General features: G+C 42.8%; 1 protein-coding gene across 2 annotated transcripts in view; it reads right to left on the bottom strand.

Annotated features, from left to right (window-relative positions):
* Positions 1–24,876, bottom strand: part of CERS6 (ceramide synthase 6) — a 958,460-nt gene that overhangs the window by 175,299 nt on the left and 758,285 nt on the right. For both annotated transcript variants that reach the window (XM_069225278.1, XM_069225279.1), the window contains exon 9: positions 15,358–15,514. In XM_069225278.1, the coding sequence (XP_069081379.1) occupies positions 15,358–15,514 (157 nt within the window). The remainder of the gene's footprint in view (positions 1–15,357; positions 15,515–24,876) is intronic.

The following is a 24,876-nucleotide window of genomic DNA, read 5'->3' as shown; positions in this document are numbered from 1 at the left end:
ACTTTTTTTCCATATTTCTTCTCATCTCGCTTACCTCTTTTTGAGCTTTTCTATCTTTTACTCTGGGTGAAAGTCTGATTAGGATAAAAATAAGAGCTGATCTTTGAAAATGAGTGCTGGTGGACCCCACCTGCAATGACAGCTTCCAATTAGGCACTGCTTTCTCTAGGATGCAATGTCCCCCCCTCTCTGTTGAGTTTCCTTTTTCTATTCGCTCTGTATTTCTAATCACCTCTACCAATACCTCAAAGTAGTCCCTGTCCACATAGTATGCTATAGGAAGTAACATGCACACAACGGAATTAAAAAAGTATTAGTTACTCATGTTCTGCAAAGGGAACCCAATACAACCTGTTTCTCGCAGACAAGAACATTCTGTGGGGTCAGTAGTAAAAATGTAGGACCACTCAGCTTCTTCCGTATTAATGTTATGTTATAAAATGGAAACTAGATTTCTAGAGGGCAAGAGATACCCAAGACAATGGGTTTCTACGTGCTGAAACCTGACATAACAGAACTTATGAAAAGAGACCCTGTAGGAACTAGAGGCTTGTCTGTATCGTTTTAAGCCTAGATGGGAGTTGCGTCTGTTTTAATCACAAACTAATAATTAAAGGCTGAGTGGCATGAGAGAGGGGTTTGACTAAGTCACAGCCCTCAATTAGCTATTGCCCATCTCTGTCATAACCCTAAGACACCAGCAAACCTAAAAAAATAACATTATGAAATACCGAACCTGTTAAGTGAAAACATAATTATGACACACTTGCCTTACACGTTCGAAATTAAAAAACTGTATCCAAGCACATTTAAAGACATGCTTTACTCCTTTCTAGGTCCATAGTGATGAAGCAGAAAATGAAGGTTTTGATTTATTTACGCATAAACGTAGTGTGAAATAATCATGTGTGACATTAACTGGACTAATAAAGATTGTACGGGGACAAAATGTGCCCTTAGAGTAGTTTGCCAACATTTATATGCGTGCTTTATATGACGTGGTGTATTAGAATTGCACTAATCCGACATAATCATAAACGTATGCTACGATTTGCTTGTTTGAAATGCCTTAGCTTAGCATTACTTTAGCGGAGGCTTTGGCCTAGTGGCCTGGTCTCACGGTTTAGATGTTCGTATTTTTCCATTGTGCTAATAAACGTGTATTTCTGCTTGAAGCTGTACTTTTCCACAGAAACTGTTCACATGCTTATCTTAAAGTTTCGTGCCAGCATGGCATATTTTCTCTTTAATTCAAGGTCGACTTGCAGGTGCGGACAATGGAGGCTCTGAAAGTGAGCTAATTGAGAGACAATGTTGCAATTTGCGTACCCATCTCCAAGGATAATGTATGCTTAAGTAAAAGCTTGAGAACTGTCGTTTTTGATTGGACAATTTGAAGCTAACCTATGAACCCTCCAATGGAGACCCTACTGGATTCGAACTGTTGTCTATAAAACCCAGGTGCACGAGAAGAAGGTAGCCATTACCAGCTATTGTCCGACATTGCGTCATTTCGTAGCTATTATGGCCCACTTTGCTGCGACGCCATTTTGAGAGACTTTGATGCTTTCTCTAGTCGAGAGAAAGAGACTTTAATGATTCTTGCCCTAGAGACTTTAACTTTGATTTGTCCCTTTGCATGAAGTAGTAGTCTTAACTCGCCGCCGTGAGGCGATTGCCCCGTTTACCCTTGCCCTTTTGTCCTGGCCCATGTTGATCGAAAAAACGGTACCTGTGAGACGAAGACTTCCTTGTGTGCTGATCGTAATTGGTAAATATGAAAGGAAATTGTAAAATTGCATTGTGTTTCTTTTAGGTAACCAACTGCTGATTTTGACAAGGTCCCTAGCTAGGAGTTTTCTAAATTGATGTTGCTAAATTGTTTTGCATGAAGTCCCACATGCCGATGCTAATTTGGGGTTAGATGAGGATTCCATATGTCGCACGATGCAATTTGAGATCTTGTTGTGCTGACTAAATGTACGCAATTAGCCCATTACAGATTATCGTATTAGTGCTTTGCATTGCCATCATCGAATGCCTTGTGATTCAAATGCTACATAGATTGCACTTGTTTCGACGATATGGACAGCTATTAATGTTCATTTATGTTTATCATTTGGTGTTGAGACACATCTATATTGTGCTAGCTCTGTTAATATAGGGAAATAAATTCACTAACTTTGAAATAAACTGGTGTGGTTATTCCTGGCTGAAAGGTCAGGGTTCGCCGAAATGTAGTCTGGATTAATTGTTAAGTGTTATGTTGTTCAAGGTGTTGCTTATGTTCGTTATTGATTATTGATTTGATGCGACTGATCGATTAAGAGTACAGAGAGTTCCCACTAAGTCAAAAGATTCATCGGCCTAAAGAGCGTCCGAACACAGGTAAATTATTAGTACGGACCGCTCTATCAGTAGATGGTAGCAGAGGACGGTTACGTCTTTTGGGACCCTGTACTAGTAGAGTACATGGTGTTGGATTAACGGTTACGCATTTTTGAGACCCTACTCGAGAAGTTGAATTAGATTTTCTTGGGTAAAACAGATTGACAGAATGATGATGGGCTAGGTCCACCGCGACTTTCCCGGGATCTCGGAGCTTGCGAATGGAGAGAACGGAGGTGTGGAAACAGCGTTGGCGGTACTAGTGATGGTATGAGTGAAGTTAGGGTTTTGCGCTTGCACAGCTTATGGCCGCAGGGTGTGTGAAAAGGTTGCGAGGATTTTTTCTTTTTGAGGATAGCGGAGGTGCGACTCCGAGTGTAGAAGTAGAGAAGTCGTCGAACTTCATAGAGGTATCGGAGGTGCGGCTCCGAGTGTGAGAGTAGGGAAGTCGTCGAACTTCATGTGCGTCTGGCGCTTTGTGCATAAAAAGCTCCACGTGGTTGTTGTTGTTGAGACGGGCCCTGCGAGGGCAAGAGACTCCGGAGTATGTTGATCCATGTTGTGGTCTGGGCGGTTTAGTAGGTTGATCGGGCGTGGTCAACGAGTCGGGTACGTGTTAGGGAGTGAAAGAAACTTCGACTTCGGGCTTTGACAAGATTCTAAGTGCACTAGAACAGATCATTGACAAGTTGAGAGTAGGTCTGCAGGTCAGATTTGCTTGCGAATGTGGGGACTGAGAAAGACGGAATAGCGGCCAGAGGCTAGTGAAAAGTCCCGAGGCTAGTGAAAGGTCCCTAAGGTCCTGAAGCGATTGTGTTACCCTTCCTGTAGTAAACCGACAGATCTGTTTTATTTTTGGTAGCTCGCAATATAAGCAAGAAGTTGTTACGAGAGGAGGAGAGTGAAGGAGGACTAGCCGCGAGGCTTTGTCAGCCGCAGTGTGTGTGAGTGTGACGTCACTAAGAGCCGCGCTGGGATAGGTTGGTTGCAGAGACGGGTCGCGCACGGATTGGACGCAGTCCGTGGGACTCGATTGGAAGGGGGAAAGGCAGGTGAAGAGTATTCCGGGAATTAAAGTCACCTATTGATTACAAATTTTGTGGAATAAAAGTGACCTATTGATTATAAACTTTGTGAAATAAAAGACGAGAAAATGAAATTCCTTAAAGCATTCAGGAGTGCGATGAAGGGGGAGTCTTACATTAAAGCGAGCGTAGGAGAGGAGACGCCACCCGAGGGCACACCAGCTTACATTGTAATGGAGGAAAAAGGGGTAGCTCCGTGTCTTTGGCTAAAGCAATGGCACAAACTGACAGAGAAACATGGGAGCGTAGCATTCCCGATACATGGGACATTCAATATAAGGATCCTAGAGAATTTGAGATTCACGATGTACGACATGAAGGTGCCTCCAAGGCCGGCACAGTTTGAGGCTCTAGCAATCTGGGAATTAATGGCTAGGCAGCAACAGAAAAATAAATTTGAAACAAGGATGGGGAAGGTAGAAAAGACACTAGCGGATGCTAGGTGGGATAATGCGCAGAAGGTGTGGAGGTCAGATATATTGCAGGGAATAAAATTGTTTCCCGCAATTACTAAGGAGGAAGAGGAGACAGGTAAGAAAGCTACCTGTAAGACAGACAGGAAGTGTTCCAAGGATAGAGAGGACGAGGAAAAATTGAGAAGAGAAGAGGAGTTAGAGGATGAGGAGTTAATAATGCAATTGCTGAACGACCGTCCACCACCTTATGCGGAGAATGGACAAGGTCCAAGTACCAGTTCTGCCCCTCCGGCATCGGTACAGAACAGTGAAAATAAGAGTTCAGGAGCACCATCGGGATCTAAGGACCGAGTTTACTGTTCACCCCGCAGATACCGCAGGTTAGGAGAATATATCCAGATGTGCCCATAATGAAACCAGCAGAAAATTATCAACCGCAGATGCCAGGGTACTACAGCAGTGAAAACAGTGGAGGAATGATACTAGATCCAACCGTAAGGGGCGTACAGAATGGCTACAACCCAACAATAGCACAAGCTGAATCAACTCAGTTTATGATGCCTCAAAAGCAGATGCAGGGAGGAAACGCTCATGCTCAGATGACGGGGAGTCAGATGGGCATGCCGGCAATGATGACCCATAGTATGGGGATGAACATGCCTCAGAATATGGGAAATGGACAGAATCCAGATGCGATATCACTACCCATTACTGTAGGTCCACCGGTACCTCTGTATAGCCAGCCTAACTTAGGCATGAACAGTCAGGGACCAATGCTGCAGAATGGGACAGAGAGGAGGTGCATAGAGAACACTCCAGGGATAACTCCGATAGCGGCTCAGCCAAGTGGATCTGGATCCTTGATGGAGTTTAGTCCCATATGCGCTCAGTCTACACTGGTGAGGTCGAGTCCCCCACTGATAATACCTTTAACATCGAATACTGAAAAGTTGCCGCAACCATCGATGGCAGTCGATGTGAATGCTACACTGATGGGGGTAAATGCGCAACAGCTGACACAGTGGTTCAACAGTCTAAATTCCACACAAAGTTCAGGCAGTGGGAAAGGAGAAGAGTACCTGAATAGGATGAGGCTGAACATGGAAGCACAAGAATTGGTGGAAGGGAATATGGGTGTGAACAGGTTAGAGTCCTACACGGAAGAGGAGCTGAGGTATCTATGTCCAAAGATCACGAAAGAAGTGAACAAGGTACATAAAAGTTTGCAGGAAGTAGCGGACAGAAACGGGATTGACATAGACAAGACGAAACATTTGAGCAGGAGCTATAGGTTGGATTTTGGGACCACAGATTTTGAACACATGAGGTCAGCAGGTATGAAGGCACACCTTAGAGAATTGTTGCAGAGTGCCCAAGTGTGGAGGAGCCTAGACAAGTGGGAAAGCAGGTGGGTAAAGAGGAAGGATAAGAGGAGGGACAGTGCTACAGAGCACAATGAGAAAAGACCGCAGAGTAGTGAGACAGTAACAATGCTACCAATGAGGGAGACAGCAGGGGGAAAATTAGTACATGTACCATGGCACAGAAGCGACATTCAGTCTTTTACGAATTATTTTCCCAAACTGAGAGAGAAGCCGATTGAATGGTATCAACAGACTGATAGGTTTGTGAAGCTTGCAAAATGTCTCTGGGAAGACCTGAATACTCTATTTGAGATTGTGGTTCCGGCAGATTTGTGGGAGGATTGCAAAAGAGCTGTAGGTTGGCCGACAAGTGAACCAGAGAGAGACAGAGAGACGGGTGCGCCATCACCTTTGGTGATGAGCTTGTACTATAAGGTGATTGAGCATTTGAAGACGAAGGTTGCCGCGAAAAATGTGGATTGGCAGAAGATTGATCGAACTGCCCAAGAGGCTAAAGAATCGATTCATAGTTATTATGAGAGGTTGTTGAAGGCGTTCAAGAATTACAGTGGCACGGAAACGATCGAGGCGAAAGATATGCTTCATTTTGTGTTCAGATTTGTGGAAGGGCTGAGACCAGAGATAAGTCAGATGATAAAGTCGCATTTGATTTGCTGGCAGTCGAAACCGATTGATGAGGTCTTGACTTATGCGAAATACTGTAGCGACGAGATTGAAGTGAAGCAGAAAAAGCTGAAAGAGAAGGTGATGATGATGCAACTTAAAGCAGCTCAGACAGGTTTGCAAGGTCTGCAAGGTCTGCAAGGGTTGCCAGGGATGCAAGGGTTCCAACAGCAGGTATCGCAACCGCAGCCGCAGTTGCAGGGAAACATGGCGTTTCAGCCACAGGCCAGAGGCAGAGGCAGAGGAGGCTTTGTGAATAATGGTCCGGATTTGAACACTGTTGTGACGGGTGTGCAGGCAATGAAGAAAGTGATGCCGTGTCACGTGTGCGGAAATGTAGGTCATTGGAAACGCGAGTGCCCGATGGTGGTGCAGGAAGGTGCAGGTGCAGGTGTAGGTGTTGGTCAGCAAAACAATGATGTCAATGCATTTCAGACAATGAGAGGACCGAAAATGAGAGGTCCAAACCCAAATTTTCAGACCATAAATCAATTGCAGGGATTACAACCTATGCAGCCGCAGCAGATGCAGATGCCTCGTATGCAGATGACGCAAATGCAGCCGATGCAACAGCGGTTACCCATGGTACCTAATCAGCAAATGCAAATACCTTTGGCACCAATGAGTCAGCAGCAAGTGATGGTTCCTCCACAGGTCTCGGGTCAGGTAATGAGTACAAATGGCACCGTACAACAGTTCTCATTACACAGTGAGAGTGGAATAAACAACGTATGGGAGAGTGAAAGCTCAGAAGAGGAAGGAGATTGTGTGCTTGCAGCATCCTTAGAAGTTGATCAAAGGGGTCCGTACGTAGAGGGAAGAGTAATGGGTCATCGTGTCTCATTCTTGGTGGACACGGGAGCCACACGTTCAACAGTTAAGAGCAGTGAAGTACCAAATTTGCCACTCTCAGGGAGGACAGTTCAAGTGGTGGGAGTAGCAAACAGACATCTGACGAACCCAATAACAGATCCGGTACCAGTCAGCATTGGTAACTATCAAGGGGTACATCAGTTTGTGGTATGTGACTCAAGCCCGATAGCACTGTTAGGAAGGGACCTATTGTGCAAATTGGGTTGTTCGATAATGTGTTCGAACGAGGGAATAACAATACAGACGAGCAGTGATGGGGAAGAAGAGGACAGTGTAGAGGGGGATGAAATGGAAACAGTCGACGAAGAGTATCCTCTGATTCGTCTTTTCCCGATGATAACTGAAGAAGATATTCCAGCAGAATTACGAGAAAGAGTCGGAAAGGAAGTGTGGGACATGACAGGGAAAGAGGTGGGATTGATGAAAGGGGTGGAACCAGTAAAAGTGATTGTAAAGCCCAATGCAATCTTTCCCCAGACCCCACAATACCACATGCCACAAGATACCCTCATGAAAGTTGCTCAACTCATTGACGAATTTGTGAAACAGGGGGTACTGAAAGAAGTGTTAAGCAGTCCATGTAATTCACCAATAATGGGACTAATAAAGCCAAGTGGAAAAGTCCGACTTGTGCAGGACTTGAGGAAAATAAATGACATCATAGTCAAATGCTGCCCTGTTGTACCGAATCCGGCTGTGATAATGTTTCAGATCCCTTGCGATGCTGAGTGGTTCTCAGTTATCGATTTGTCACAAGCATTCTTTTCTGTGCCTCTTCATGAGGACAGCCAATTTCTCTTTTGTTTCAAATTCCTAGACAGAGTATACAGTTGGTGCCGAATTCCTCAAGGGTTTTCTGAGTCACCGTCGATATTCAATCAGGTTCTAAAGAAAGATTTGGAAGAGTTAGAGTTGCCATTCGAGTCAACCCTAGTACAGTACATTGACGACTTACTGGATGCATCAAAGACAGAAAGTGGCTGCACAGCCGATACTATTGCCCTGTTGAACCATTTGGGAGGAAACGGACACAAGGTGTCTCCTTCCAAATTGCAGTTCTGTCAGAAGAAAGTGAAATACTTGGGTCACCAGATAGAGAAAGGATCACGGAGAATAATGAAGGAAAGAATTACAAGTGTACTTCAAATGAGTCCGCCCAAGACAAGGAAGGAGGTGAGGAAGTTTTTGGGAATGGTGGGTTATTGTCGCCAGTGGATTCCCAACTTCTCGACTCTAGCGAAGCCTTTGCTGAAATTGACCCAGAAGGATGCCTTGGATCAGATCGAACTGAAAGGGGATGAGATGGATGCTTTTGTTGAATTAAAAGAATGCATGTGCAGGGCTCCAGCTTTAGGTATGCCTGATTACACAAAGCCTTTCACATTGTTTTGCCATGAACGTGATGCATGTTCTTTGTCTGTCTTGACTCAAGCCCATGGTGGCGTAAACAGACCAGTAGCGTATTTTTCAGCTACTTTGGATCCGGTTGCAGCATCACTCCCAGGGTGTTTGCGCGCCGTAGCAGCAGTTGGTATCAGCCTCACTCAGAGTGAAGGAATAGTGATGGGACACCCAGTAACAGTCATGGTCCCTCACTCAGTTGAGATACTTTTGACCCGCTCCCGAACGCAACACATGACTGGAGCAAGACTCACAAGGTATGAAACGATAATTCTGGGCTCACCGAACGTGCAACTGAAAAGGTGCACTACGTTGAATCCAGCTACCTTGCTTCCTGGAGAAAATGCTGAAATTGAGAACGCTGAAGACGTCGAGCATGACTGCCTTCAGGTGACTGAATTTTGCACAAAACCCCGACCGGACATTAAGGATACTAAACTTGATGAAAATGACCAAATTCTTTTCGTTGATGGTTCATGTCTAAGAGATGGGATGGGGATTTTGAAAGCAGGATACGCTGTATGCACTGTAACAGGTGTCTTGGAAGCAGGATGGGAGTCTATTCTGCACAAGTAGCAGAACTTGTAGCCCTTACTAGAGCATGTCAATTGTCTGCATTGATGAAAGTCACCATTTACACTGATAGCCAATACGGGTTTGGGATTGTGCATGACTTTGGACAACTATGGTCACAGAGAGGTTTCCTGACTTCTTCAGGATCCCCAGTGAAAAACGGGGAAAGAATAAGGGAATTGTTACATGCCATTCAAGTGCCAGCTGAAGTCGCAGTGGTAAAGTGCAGTGCTCACACGAAAGGACAGGACTATGTCTCTCTGGGAAATGCATATGCAGATCAAGTCGCAAGATTTTGTGCCTTGAACTGTATATTACTGAGAGATGAATGGAACTCAATAAGTGAGCCAGAACTCGAACCAGCTGAAGCGTTTGCTTTGAAGGTCATAGATACGATAGAGGAACTAAAAGCACTACAGAATAATGTCAGGGAGGCTGAAAGAGATTCCTGGATTAAATCACAATGTATAAAGAGACAAGATGAGTTATGGCTTTCACATGAGGGAAAATTTGTTTTGCCAAATAGTCTCTTATCACAGCTTGCGCGGTTCTATCATGGGCAAGCTCACCTAGGGAGAGATGCCATGATAAGATTGTTCAAAACGGATTGGTTTAACCCCAGATTTCGTCAAGCTGCAGAAGCAGTTTGCCATCGATGTGTCACTTGCCAGCAGATGAACCCAGGAAAGGGAACGGTTGTGAACGCGAGCCACATTGGTAGGGCAAGCGGTCCTTTTAGTCGTATGCAGATGGACTTCATTGAGATGCCTGTGCATGGAGGTCTGAAATATGTGTTGGTGATTGTGTGCATTTTTAGTCACTGGATTGAGGCATACCCCACACGTAGAAATGACAGCCTTACAGTTGCCAAGCTATTGTTGAGAGAGTTGATACCACGTTTCGGATTCCCGATCTCTTTAGAATCAGATAGGGGAAGTCACTTCAACAACGAGGTGATAAAGTTACTTTGCGAAGCGCTGAACATTGAGCAAAAGCTGCATTGTAGCTATCGCCCTGAAGCATCAGGACTGGTGGAGCAGATGAATGGTACACTGAAATCAAGAATGGCGAAAATATGTGCATCGACAAATTTGAAATGGCCTGACGCATTGCCCTTAGTACTAATGTCAATGAGAAACACTCCTGATAGAAAGACTGGATTGTCTCCGCATGAAATTCTCATGGGCAGAGCTATGAGACTTCCTGCAGTTCCCGCAAACATGCTTTTGAATATTACAGATGATATGGTGTTAGACTACTGCAAAGGACTGGCTGACGTGGTTCGCTCTTTCTCTCATCAGGTGGAAGCGACCACTTTGCCACCGATCCAAGGTCCAGGACACGCACTGAAAGCAGGTGACTGGGTCGTGGTAAAGAAGCACGTGAGAAAATCGTGTCTGGAACCCCGTTGGAAAGGCCCTTTACAAGTGATCCTGACGACAACTACCGCTGTGAAGTGTGCGGGGGTTCCCAACTGGATTCACGCCAGTCACACAAAGAAAGTGTTGTGTCCCACAGATGAGGAAGTTGAAGCGCTGAAATTGCCAGTGCCTGATAAAACAGTGCCGAGTGCTGAGACAGAACAAAAGCGAACTGAAAGCGAACAAGCAGCAGCAGGAGAAAAAGAGATATTATTGGAGAACGAAGAGTCCGACTCACTTGGGGAAGACCAAGGAGAAAGTTCAGACAGCGACGAAGAAGCTGCAGGTGACAAAGAGCCTGAAGCAGCTGAGGGTAGCAAAAAGCCTGAAGCAGCTGAAGGTGACAAAGAGCCTGAAGCAGCTGAGGGTAGCAAAAAGCCTGAAGCAGCTGAAGGTGACAAAGAACCTGAAGCAACTGAAAGTGATACAGAGCCTGACGAAAGTAACGGTGACGAAGGGCTCGAAAAGGGTGAAAAAGCAGGAGAGCCTGATCAGAAGGGGGCTTTCCCAGAAACAGACGATACAGAAAAAGAAAAGGAGAACGTGATCGATTCCCCTGAAGGAGGGGACAAGGCAGAGCAGAACGAAAAAGTTCAAGATTCCACAGAAAAGGTCGCAGGTCCATCAAATGGACACGGTGCAAAGAGAAGACTAAGTATCTCACCGATAAAAGAAAAGGGTAAAGAAAGTTTGAACGAAGGAGGAAGGCCAAAAGTGAAAGAGAAAAGAAAGGAAGTGATTGTCGTGGAACAATCGTCAAGTGAAGAAAAAGACTTGGTAAAGGAGGAAAGTGCCAGCGAAGAAGAATCGAAGAGAGAAGCAAAATTGAAAAGGAAAAGGATACCAAACAGGAGATATTCTGGTCCTGAATGGGCATATGCAGTCAATGATGATTGGACTGACGAGTTTGTATCTCTAAGCATCGAGAACGAAGAAGAAGAAGAGATACCAATAGAAAAGAAAAGTTTCATAGACTCTGTCGATTGAAAGAGTAATAAATGATATTGCTTGCTACGATCTAAAGTGAAAGAAACAACCAGCTGAGACATTTGCTAAACTGATAAAGACTGAGTTATTGCCGAATTGAGACAAATGCTGCTAACCGATAAGTGACTGGCCTTTTGAAAAGGACGGTGTGAACATTGTGCTCGTTCAGCTCTGTAACTGAATTGCTAAGTAGTTTCATTTATAAGTGCTTCTGACTCTCTGATTCTATACAGATCATGACGCAAAATAATAGAAAGAGATACTGTAAATATGTGTGTATAGGCTTGGTAATTATATGTGTGATAATAATAATGGCAATTGTGTTTGGAGTGCATGGAAAGGGTGAAAGTGAGAATATCGAGGCTTCTACTATTGCTCCTGTTACTGTCACTGAACTAACACCATTGAAAAGACTAGCACTGGATGAGAGGCTCTTGCACGATAAGAAAGAGCTTTCGTATAACGTTTTCTATCGCTTACTAACAGAGTATGTTGAGACTATGGATGCGAAAGATTGTTATGTGTGTACCCAGATACCGACATCAGTAAAGGAAGGGGTGACATACCACCACATGCCTCTTACATACGGGATTACATGTAGTATAGTAATGTCTAGGTTTTATGGTCAAACTAACATATAGTATTTTTACTCGAATTATGATGTTACCTTTGCTTATGTTCCTATAATAGCGCAGCTAAGCCAGACTGCAAAGGATTGGGGTTTTAAAATTATGAGGGAATTTTTCGAGCCAATGCTACCTTTTGAAACGGCTCATGCTCATAGGGAGAATCTTACTTGCTCAGTCTCTGCAGTAGAAATAAGCTTTTTAGATCGCACAGATGATAGAAGGGCTCAAATGAAGGCGAAATTAGAAAAAGAGCTACACAAGAGGACTTCAGTAGATAATTATGATTTTGCTGCAATAAAGACACAAGGGAAAATAGCTTTAGATGCTTGGCATGTAGGGAAATTTTGTATATATCGAGGTGAATCTTATTATGACAATATTTTTGTAGGAGCGAGTGAGTGTAAACATACGTTTATTTTTAAGGCCAAATGGACATTCATGATGAACGGACTTGACCCTGTCATTCCAGGGGTATATTATATTTGTGGGCATAATGCCTATTATCGTCTTCCAAAGGGATGGTGGGGAAGATGTTATTTGGGCATAGTGTTCCCAAAGGTTTATCAACTGGATGACGTATCGATGATTCAAAAGACACCTGGATCCCATCGTATCCAGAAAAGAGAGACCGCAGCTGCTGTGGTAGGTGATATATTTGGAGCCATGATTCCTTCATTAGGAGTTGTGCTGAATTCCATCAAAATAAGAAAGTTGTCTACTATAGTGGATAACATGCTGACAAAGTTTTCAGGTGCTATAATCCTGATAGATGCTGAACTTGCAGCGGAAAGAGCCATGACTCTTCAAAATAGGCTTGCTTTAGACATTCTTTTAGCAAAGGATGGAGGCGTTTGCAAAATGATTGGTGCAAGACACTGTTGTACCTATATACCTGATAATAGTGTGAAAATTAAAACTATGCTTGCTAATCTAACAAAAGAAAGTGCAGATTTAAAGGAATTGAAAGAACCAGGAGTGTGGGAGAAGGTTGGAAAGGGACTTGCTTCAGTGGGACATTGGATTGGGGGAATTTGGAATGGAATATTATTGAAAATAATAGAAGGAATATTTATAGTGATAATTTGTGTATTTGGAATTTGGGGAATAAAAAGGGGAATAATAATGATTATGGAAAGAATTAAAAGGAGAAAAGAAGAGAAAATCATGAAAAGAATGGCAGAAGAATATAAAGCGCAAACTAGGGGCACTAAAAGGAAAAGGGAGCTGACAGAATTTTAATGGGATAAAAATTTGTGGGCTAAATGTGTGTGATGACAAGTAGTCATCAGAGGAGGGATTGATGAAGCAGAAAATGAAGGTTTTGATTTATTTACGCATAAACGTAGTGTGAAATAATCATGTGTGACATTAACCGGACTAATAAAGATTGTACGGGGACAAAATGTGCCCTTAGAGTAGTTTGCCAACATTTATATGCGTGCTTTATATGACGTGGTGTATTAGAATTGCACTAATCCGACATAATCATAAACGTATGCTACGATTTGCTTGTTTGAAATGCCTTAGCTTAGCATTACTTTAGCGGAGGCTTTGGCCTAGTGGCCTGGTCTCACGGTTTAGATGTTCGTATTTTTCCATTGTGCTAATAAACGTGTATTTCTGCTTGAAGCTGTACTTTTCCACAGAAACTGTTCACATGCTTATCTTAAAGTTTCGTGCCAGCATGGCATATTTTCTCTTTAATTCAAGGTCGACTTGCAGGTGCGGACAATGGAGGCTCTGAAAGTGAGCTAATTGAGAGACAATGTTGCGATTTGCGTACCCATCTCCAAGGATAATGTATGCTTAAGTAAAAGCTTGAGAACTGTCGTTTTTGATTGGACAATTTGAAGCTAACCTATGAACCCTCCAATGGAGACCCTACTGGATTGGAACTGTTGTCTATAAAACCCAGGTGCACGAGAAGAAGGTAGCCATTACCAGCTATTGTCCGACATTGCGTCATTTCGTAGCTATTATGGCCCACTTTGCTGCGACGACATTTTGAGAGACTTTGATGCTTTCTCTAGTCGAGAGAAAGAGACTTTAATGATTCTTGCCCTAGAGACTTTAACTTTGATTTGTCCCTTTGCATGAAGTAGTAGTCTTAACTCGCCGCCGTGAGGCGATTGCCCCGTTTACCCTTGCCCTTTTGTCCTGGCCCATGTTGATCGAAAAAACGGTACCTGTGAGACGAAGACTTCCTTGTGTGCTGATCGTAATTGGTAAATATGAAAGGAAATTGTAAAATTGCATTGTGTTTCTTTTAGGTAACCAACTGCTGATTTTGACAAGGTCCCTAGCTAGGAGTTTTCTAAATTGATGTTGCTAAATTGTTTTGCAGGAAGTCCCACATGCCGATGCTAATTTGGGGTTAGATGAGGATTCCATATGTCGCACGATGCAATTTGAGATCTTGTTGTGCTGACTAAATGTACGCAATTAGCCCATTACAGATTATCGTATTAGTGCTTTGCATTGCCATCATCGAATGCCTTGTGATTCAAATGCTACATAGATTGCACTTGTTTCGACGATATGGACAGCTATTAATGTTCATTTATGTCTATCATTTGGTGTTGAGACACATCTATATTGTGCTAGCTCTGTTAATATAGGGAAATAAATTCACTAACTTTGAAATAAACTGGTGTGGTTATTCCTGGCTGAAAGGTCAGGGTTCGCCGAAATGTATTCTGGATTAATTGTTAAGTGTTATGTTGTTCAAGGTGTTGCTTATGTTCGTTATTGATTATTGATTTGATGCGACTGATCGATTAAGAGTACAGAGAGTTCCCACTAAGTCAAAAGATTAATCGGCCTAAAGAGCGTCCGAACACAGGTAAATTATTAGTACGGACCGCTCTATCAATAGCAACAGCCAATAGACATGATCCAATAATGAGCCATGGACACTGCACAACTAGCTGAAAAAACTCAATCATTGCTTCTTAAACATACTGTAGAAAAAACTGCTGACAAATTACTGACAATTTCTTGACTTTCCTCCAAACCACTAATTAGGAGTGAGTGTTCAAAATCTGCTACAATCGTCTCCATTCTGGCGCATACTTTATTTTTCATTTTTTTAGTTTTCATTTACCTGTTTAACATTGCCAATTCACAAATTAAAACGGTAACTTACATATAGGAAAATCGCTACCATGCATAACGACACTTAGCCATCGAGAACTGGATTTTTTTAAAATAGAGAACACATTGCAAGACTGTCATCATTGCAAGTGTATTTTTCACGAATCATGCATTCATGTCTAACAGCAGATAAGTAAGCATTGTCAAAGCCAATAAATCAGCCTTTTAAAGCCGAGGCCTATTGGCTTTTCCAATGGTCGTTTTATATTCCACTTTGAATATGTAGATTTAGATGTTAAAATATTCCGTAAAATAATGTGGATGCAATCCTACTCCTTTCTAATACAACTATTCAGTGAAATATGATTTGTAATAAAAATTTAAAACAATTAAGCAATTATAAAAAGTGCTGTTTATGGCAGTCAAAACAAATATTTTCTTACCTTGCCTTTTGAAATAGCTTTACAGGCAATCTTGATAATGAGGTATGACCAAAAAGAGTGCAACACTTGAAGTAGTAAGAGTAAGAAGTTAAAGACCCACCACGAAGGATACGGGCCAACAACTTCCCAACTTTCAAATAAAGTGGTGTTTAATACCCTGATGAAAAGGAAGACACAATTAGTGGGTACAGTTGGTACACACCGTTCAAAATCACACCATCCTTAAATAACATTCGAAAATGTAGCTTTCATAATTTTTTAAACACTCAGATGTCTTTGTCAGGATATAATTTAATCTGTGCAGGAGTCCAAGAATATCGTCTGATTCTGTGCAGAGATCAAGGTGAGAGCTGAAGAATATTGCATTTGTAAATGTTCTTCATAGGACACCTCCTGCACTCTATCCTGCATTATCTCAGTTTCTAATGTTATATCACCTCTCCATGAATTCACATGTATTTGCATTTATATTTGATTATCCATTGCTTGTGCGACTGGGCTAGTACAACAATTAAATATGTTTACACATATTAAATAGACATACATATTACTGGATTCCTCTGGCTGCACTGAGGCCTATTACATGTGTGCCATGATGAACAATTGAATGACTGCTGGTGTACAAGCTTTTGTAATTCCTATATTTTTTTCCCAAACAGGCTTTTGAACAATTTTCTTTTGGAGTCAGGTAAAATCACGTCAGCGCAGTTTTCAAAGCACCAAACAAAGCCTTATATCATATTTGTTAGAAATGTGTTCCAGGTTGGGGGGGGTGGAAACCTACTTAAAGTAAGCTGTGCTTATCCATGTGGTAGTCTGACATAAAGGTAGTCAGGCTTAATTGAGAGGCAATGTGTAAAGTATTTATGCAGAACTTCAAACAGTAATAAAGTAGAAACACAGCATAAGAAAAATCCCACACCAATGTAGAAAATTAGAGTACACTGTAATAAATGACTTGAGATCAGAATGACAAAAATCCAACCCATATAATCAGAGATATTGAATTTAAAAGGTTCAAGTGAAAATATTGCCTAGAAGCACAATGTGCCAACTGTGGTTATCTAGTCGTGCTGGACTGGAACAAACATACACATGTAGTACCTAAGGGTGGGTGGAATTGGAGGAGTTTCATTCTACAAAATTCAGTGGAATTACATTAAATCCTACTGAATTCTGCCAAAGGGCAGAGTTGGCACCGCAATGTGCAGTGCATACCCCTTGGTAAATATATGTAAGGGCACTGAGGGGTATGCACTGCATTACAGTGCACTGCCTAGCAATCGGTGACCTTAAATATGTAAGGGCCCCTGGGCACCAAGGGGTATGCAGTGCACTACAGTGCATTTCATAACCCTCAGTGCCCTTATCAGCACTGAGGGGTATATGCAGTCCAGTGGTATTTAAACAAGGCTTTATGCAGAGTAGTCCCTCTATGTTTAAAAATCATTGTAGATTAAAGTTGAATCTGCATTGGTTTTTAAAAATAGAGGTAATGCTCATGGCTTAAGTATCATTACAGTGCTGATTTAATTCTGCTGGTGGAACGGCAAAATGAATGAGTAATTCCATGTTAAATCAGTAACGCAGAATTACTAAATTACTCCAATTCCGCTGTTAGAGTTAAAAATTCCTCCCACCCCTAGTAGTACCACTTTAATGGGGACTAACAAGTAACAGAAATGTGCCAAGTGAGTGCAAGCCAATTTCACCACTTTTAAAGAAGAGAGTGCACATGCTTTAATACTGGTTAGCAGTGGTAAAGGGCACCAAGTCCCAAGGTCAACTTAAACGAGATCAGCAAAAAAGGAGGAGTAAGTCAAAAAGTTGGGAGGAAGATCACCCTAAGGCTGACACGCCCAACAACATTGATAACAAGACATTCAAATAACATGGACTGATTGCTGTTGAGGACCCTGCATGTGGAATTCCTGACTGGACTCAGTAGTTGAACTAAAGCCAGTCAAGGAGCAAACTGTCAGACCGGCTGTCATGACGAGTTTGTCACTGATTAGTAAAGACATTTGCCTTAGAGGGAAAGTTTCAGTTGTCTGGCTCACAACAGTGTTTATGATACCAGATTTACACTGCAGAAGTTACTTTCAGCATGGAACCTGTCAAGAATAAAGATCACTAATTAATGATCTGTCAAGGGTGGTATTAACAGAGATCAAAAGCCACAACCCAAACAAAGAAGACACTTTGATTTGCAAAGAGGAAAAAAATGGAAAATGGCAAACTGATTCATTTTCTTTCAAATGTTTAGCAAAAACACTTTTATTTTTCAAATTGGTGTACTCAGCAAATTAGTCTTGAATGTTTGTGTGTGTCTTCTATTTAATTACACAAATGAATCTTTTACAAAGACCAAGACTGTGTTAAATGTTACATTTGTATGTGCATGTTGCAGCCTCAAGCTATTTAGGAGTGAAACGGCCAGACTGAATCCGAAACAAGCATACATATTTTCTGAACAGTAGCACTTAGTTGAGAAATAATAACAGCAGAGAGCTGAAAGCTCTACAATCAATTTAAGCTATATGTATTATTGAGAAAGTAACGGCTATACACGAAAGCTTAGAGGACAACTGGAAAATACATGCATTCTATGGTTTCAAGAGTCTCTGATAAGGAAAGAATTTAGAGAAATAGGTTGAGCACAAAGAGCAAGTTTTTTATTATTTTTTAAAACGTACTATTTAGTCAGTAATGTTAATTTTAAACATCTTTCTTGGGCCTTGGGCTGACAGCTCAAAGAACTAATACACACACTACACGACTCTGCATCTGACCACGTGGTCACAGGTTAAAATTCCAACGTGTTCACTCAGGTGGTCATTCCGACCTCTGCGGTCTTTTCTTCAGACCGCCGAGGCCGGGGGAGACAGAATACCGCCATTGCCGGCGGTATTCATGCCTCCCTATTCCGACATTTCCGCTGGCCCAGCGGACGGTAACAGCGTTACCGTCCGCTGGCCCAGAGGAAATGGCACATCAACATTGCCGCCGGCTCGTAATAGAGCCGGCGGCAATGTTGATGTGCAGCGGGTGCAGTAGCACCCGTCGCGCATTTCACTGCCCGAAATTCGGGCAGTGAAATGCGCGATGGGGCTATGCCTGGGGGCCCCTGCACTGCCCATGCCAAGTGCATGGGCAGTGCAGGGGCCCCCAGGGGCACCCCCAGTCCAGTGCTTGCACCGCTGCCCTGGGGATTATGCGGAGGGGCCGGCGGTCTGACCGTGGCTTTTCCGCCCCAGTCAGAATTGCTGGCGGAACAACGCCAGCCTGTTGGCGGTGTTACCGCCAACATACCGCCGGCCGCCAGGGTCGGAATGACCCCCTCAGTCTCTTATCCTTCTGAAGGCAATACATTGAGTAGTATAACAATAAACATCTGGTATTCAGTACCAAGAAGCCACATGCAGTGAGTATGCGATTTACAAACGCATGCTATATATTTTGATGTTATGTGTAAAGATGGCAGACCTTGATGAACCCTTGTTAATTATTGCATATGGAGGTAGTTCTGTAATACTTACATGATTTACATTATTGCTGTGAGTCCTATCAAGTGTGGATAAAGACAAGAAAGGGATTGGCAGAATTCTGATTAGCCTGTTGTTTTAAATTCACTCATGACGTGTAGAAATTACCTTGCAATATGGTTTAATCTGCATGGGAATGCTCAGGTCATCTTCGCCTCAACTAAGCAGAGAGAGGGAGAACCTGCCCATCTCGAACTGTACCCACAAAAAGTGAGTTAGAAAGGGTAAGATCGCAGGTAGAAGAGAAGTGTAAAGTGAGCTGCTGTGGAAGTCAAAACACCTGCTGAGATATCACTGACTATCAGTAGTCAGAGAAATTGAAGAACTGGCTGAATAAATTACATTACAACTCAACTTGAATGATATAAGGTTGCTGATGTAAGGTTGCTACCTACCCTACAAATGGTGTGCAGCATACTCTCAGAGTCTATAGTCTTTGACACTTGCTCATTTTCTGTTTCCCAAGGTGAAAATTCTAGGAACTAGTTTCAAATGACACCTTCATTATAAAAATGCAATATACTGTTTTTTGGACATGTGATTAAATGGGACAGTTTACATGAACTAAACCCTAATGTGCACACACAGATCTGGGCTGTTCAACTTACAGGAGAATGCCCCATTCTATAAAACAGAAAGCATGCACACTATAGTTCTTGTTCTCTTGTTTCCATGCACCTGTTGCAATGTGGAAGTGAGGGAATCCCATACCCATGTAGGTATTACCTGTTGAAAATCTAGTTTTAGATACATTCTGGATTTAGAACTTGTCTCTCACAGGAGTAAAATTGACTAAACTTCTTATTGGCCATGCACTTGGAGCTGAGAACAGTGACACTTCCTTTATCAAAGTCAAAATAACACATAGGTACTTTACATCAGCCGGAATATTGACATTAAAGCTAAAATATGTTTGTAGATCACTCTGCGCTATGCAACTACATTGGTTATACATCAAAATTGAACTTTATGATAATGAAAACACTGTCACAGATCTCAAACCTTCCCTGATATTGCAACTAATCCACGTCATAATGCATATTGGTCCTGCTCCACAGAGGATCCTTGGCCACAAACATGCGTCGCTGAAAATAATAGCTAAGTATTTAAAAAAAGATGTCTAGTATGTGTAAATTCATTTATTCAAGAGTAATAGGGTGGCACAGCCGTGAACAGTTATGGAATGATGCAGCAGTTAATCCAAGGCAAGAGCAAGCCACTGTAAAGCATTTCACATTGTGGTCAGGGTCAGGGATTTTCTCCACCATAGGACAGGGTAAATCATTTTCTTGAGTGAGAAGGGGGAGCAGAACATCCCCAAACTTGCGGGCGTAGGGAAAGAGTTTCTCTGGGTGGAAAACGTATTCCTTAAGACTGGAGCAGCTTTCGAGGCATACAATGTCTGAACAAATTCACCATGTGCCTAACACCTTGGAGGTCACATTTCAAAATTCAGCCAGAATGTCATTTTAGAACTATTAAAAGTAAATGAAAAAAAGTTTGTCACCATGTCTCAAAATTGTCTCTGCTCTAACACCAAGGACTGTCTACACTCAAATAAAAAGGCCGCACAGGTAGATTGCAGTGCAGGTCACTTAATCACAATGTCTTTCCTTCTTGTCTAGGGACACTTTCCGCCAGAGATTATACAGTAAGCGATTTTGAGAATGATGAATGAGACACAGGGGAAGCCTTTTTACAAAGACAGATTAACTCTGGACTTAAGGTGACAGAATGGGAAGCACAGCATCAGATTCTGAAGGCGTGGGTCCAAAACCATACAACTCCACACCATTTCCTGTGGCAAAGGCTAGCATACAGCAAAAGCATCTCAATACAGACAATCAATGCAGCTGAGTAGGACACCCCAACAGCTTTATCTGGGTTGGCTGCTGCAGACCCTCCTCTTCTCTGGTGACTTTATCCAGCACCAAAGTGCCTGCAGCTTCTGTGTAGAAAGTTAAAGAAATATAAAGGTGATCCTACAGCTTAAATTCACATCTTCTTCAAAGACCTGGCTGGCGAGGCACCAACCAGCCTCAGCTGGTGAGTTAAATGAAGGGACACACGATAAGAAACAGGAAGCTCACAGTACAACTGTAGATGTGGTGAAGAACCCTCCTGGCATCCTCTATGATGGATACTCAGAGGAGAAAATAATTATGCTGATAATTGCTTAAGGATCCTCTAACATCCCAAGATAGCCAAGCTCAGTGTACATTGCCATTCATGGTCCTAAAGCTGACAGTCAAAGAATGCCATTGATTAGGACGTTTGCGTCACGTCCTGAGCACTAGTGGACTTACAAGCATTTCGCATATAAAGGACACATTAGTGAATCAGTCAACGAGGTTATTTGAAATACAAGCTTGGCTCCCCACCAGGCCCTTACAAACCTTAAGACTCCACCCAGTTAAAAAGCATTAGACAGATATGTTATCTTTGCTTCTATCATATGCGTTCTAAAAACTAAAGTACTAGATTACCACTAGTATAAAAATATGAATGCTTTTGAAATGTCTACAGTCAACAGGTGTCTTTAGGTTTTTTAAGACATAATACAAATTTAAATATGGTTAAATATTACCCTCTTGTGTGCCGAGGACGACTCTGTGCTATGCCCTGCACAAGTCCTCGTGTGCTGAGGGCAGCTCTGTGCCATCCTCGAACCTGAGAAAATAAATCCCTCTGGTGCGTGCCCCAGAGGGATTTCCTTTTGCTAAAAACAGCTTCCCCAGCACCCAAGGTTATTTTTTTGTTTTCATTGACATGACGATCAGTGTGCATGGTGGGCTGATATCATTACAATGATAATGAAAGTGAAAGGAGCTGATCGGCTCATTTCACTTTTGCTGCATGGGTGCTCTGGAGGCTATCTCTGTCACCCGAGCACTGATTTAGATGGGAGGGGTATTATTGGAAAGGGGGATCTCCTCTTTCCAATTGGATTGTTCCCCAGTGGATCCCTGCTTTGGGATCACCACAGGAGGGCAAACCCCAAGCAGAGAGCCAGCCACTAGGCCCCAGGGCCATGGGGCAGCAGCCCCTTGGGCAAGGACATGTGCTTTCCCACCAAAGGGAAATTTTCAGCCTTAAACCCACTAGACACCAGGGAATTTTATATATATGCCCAGCATGGGCATGACAATGCCCCCCCCCCATAAAAATTAGTAAAGAGTCTTTCTGCCCCTGGAGGGGTCAGATGGAGCAGGGGAGAAAACCCACTGGACACCAGGGATTACTCTTCTTTTAAATGTAGGGGTAGGGTTGCCCAGAATGGGCATGGCCATGCCCTCACCCCCATAAAAACAAGGAACAGTCTTTGTGAACCCATCTCTGCCACTCCCAGGAGGGCAGAAAGCCCACTAGACACCAGCAATTACTTTTTCCTTAAATTGTAGGGATGGAAGCTGTGCAGAATGGGCATGGCCATGCCCTACCACCATAAAGATGGGGGAAAAGTTTTTCTGCCCCCCCCCAGGGGGCAGATGGGTTAATTACCTCAGTTATGCATCCCGAGGGTCAAAAAGTCCACTAGAAGCCAAGATGTTTTTTTTAAATATAGGGGTGGTGGCTTTCCAGAATGGGCACGACTCTGCCCCCAATCACAGTAAATGAGGCAACAGTTTTTCTGACCTCCCTGGGGCCAGATGGGGTAGTTACCCTTGATATGACATCCTCCCTCCCCGCAGAGGGGCAGAAAGTCCACTGTATGGCAGCAAAACACATTGTTAGTAAAATAAGGGGGTTGGCTTTTCCCAGCCTAACATCAGGCCCCACCCTTACCCCTAAAACCACAAGAGTCTTTCTGCTCCTCTGTGGACCAAAGCATCCCATCCCAATGGCAAGCAAGAAGACACTTGGTTCTTTTGGGCATTGTTTTTAGAAATGTGCCCAGAGTGACTGACTCCCAGTATCATCCCACTTGCAATAGTGAACAGCTGCACTTTTGGGTTTGAGTAAGCTGCCACCTGCAAAACCCTAGCAGACCAAAACTGTTCTGAAAACTAGACATTTGGAGAAGTCCAGGGTGCTGTGCTTCGCATGCATCCCACACCATTGTCTTACCCAAAATGCCCTACAAACCTCAAACATTGACAGAAAACACACTTTCCTCACATTTCTGTGAGGAAAATCTCTGGAATCTGTGTGTGGGGGGGCACATCTCCTACCACACAGCTTTCCCCAAAGGCTTGGGACGAGTTCAGCTGTCACCCATGGAAAGCTACCAACCACAGAAATGTTTGACAATTAGAGAACCAGAGGATTTCAGGGCTGTGTGCCTTTTGTGAACCCCATGAGATTTTCTTACCCAAAATGCACTCTAAACCTCAAGCTCTGCCTGAAATCACACATTTTCCCTACATTTATGTGATGGAAACTTCTGGAATCTGCAGTAATCCACAAAATTCCTACCACCCAGCATTGCCCCACTTGTGTCGATAAAAATGCTGCACCACTTGTGTGGTTTGACCTAGTGCCAGTTTGATCTGTTACTGTCATGGGCACTAGGCCCAGCCACACAAGTGTGGTAGTGTTTTTATAGCCATGGGTGGGGCAATATTGGGTGGTAGTGATGTTGTGAATTCCTGTAGATTCCAGTAGTTTCCATCACAGAAATGTAAAGAAAATGCATGATTTCAGGCAAAGTTTAAGGTTTTTAGGGCATGGATAAAAAAAAAACTAATGGAATCCACGCAAGTCACCACCTCCTGAATTTTAACTAAGTGACTTGTTTTTAAAAATAGTACAGGTTTTCTTGGTTTCCCTAGCGGCCAGCAGAACTAGGGCTCAAAAATGCACAGCTACTAACTTTGCAAAAAACAGGTCAGTTTTGAGTGGAAAACTCTGATGTATCCATGTTGCATTTTTAGATATTTCCTGTGGCAGGCACTAGGCCTAGCCACACAAGTGAGGTTACATTTTTTATCAGAAGACTTAGGGAAATGTTGGGTGAAAGAAAGTTAGTGGCTTCCTGCAGATTCTGGAACTTTCCATCACAAAGAAGCAAGGAAATTTATTTTTTGGTCGAAGTTTGAGGTTTTCAAGTGCTTCTGGGTAAAACAACCTAATGAGAGCCACACAAGTCACCCCACCCTTGATTTCCCCATGTGTTTAGTTTTCAAAAAGGTACATGTTTACTAGGCTTCCCTAGAGGCCGGCTGAGTCAGGGCCCAACATTCACAGCTAGGCACATTGCAAAAAATGGTCAGTTTTCAGTCAAAAGATTTGATGTATCCATGTTGCGTTTTGGGGCCTTTCCTGTCACAAGTGTGGTACCATGTTTATTGGGAGATTTAGGGAAACATAGAATAGGAGAACAAGTGTTATTACCAATTGTAGTTCTCTGCATTTGTGCCTGCCAAATGTAAGCCAGTGCGTAAGAAAGAAGACATTTTGAGGAATGCCATCTAATTCATATGCTAGTATGGGTACCTACAAATTCGTAAATGTGCAAATAATTACTGCTTCCAAACTCCATATCTTGTGCCCATTTCGGAAATAGATAGGTTTCCTTGATACCTATTTTTCACTCTTTATATGTTACCATATCAATTGCTCTATACCTAGTACACAATGAAAAAACATTGCAAGGTGCAGTTCAGTCATCGGATCTGGGTAACTCGAGTTCTTGTAGTACCCAGAAACCCTGTATACCCCACACAACCACAAGAGTCTTGAATTGGGAATGGTGTTTTGCTTCAGTGAATCAGTCATTGTGACTGGAAGTTACAAATGAAAACATTGTGACAAATGGCAGTTTTTTCCTACTAATTTTCAATATTTTCTTATTTCAACACTTTGCTTCTTTGGAAAAACCTTTAAGGGTCTACACAATGACCCCTTGCTGAATTCCGAATGTTCTCTAGTTTTCTGAAATGTGCAGCATTTTGGGATCCACCATAGGTTTCACACCTGTTTCCATCACAAACTGGAAGGAGGTTGAAAGCACAAAAATAGGAAAAAGGGGCTA

The sequence above is a fragment of the Pleurodeles waltl genome, chromosome 3_1, assembly GCF_031143425.1.
Source record: "Pleurodeles waltl isolate 20211129_DDA chromosome 3_1, aPleWal1.hap1.20221129, whole genome shotgun sequence".
Taxonomy (NCBI): Eukaryota; Metazoa; Chordata; class Amphibia; order Caudata; family Salamandridae; genus Pleurodeles; species Pleurodeles waltl.
This window is presented reverse-complemented; position numbering and strand designations above follow the sequence as displayed.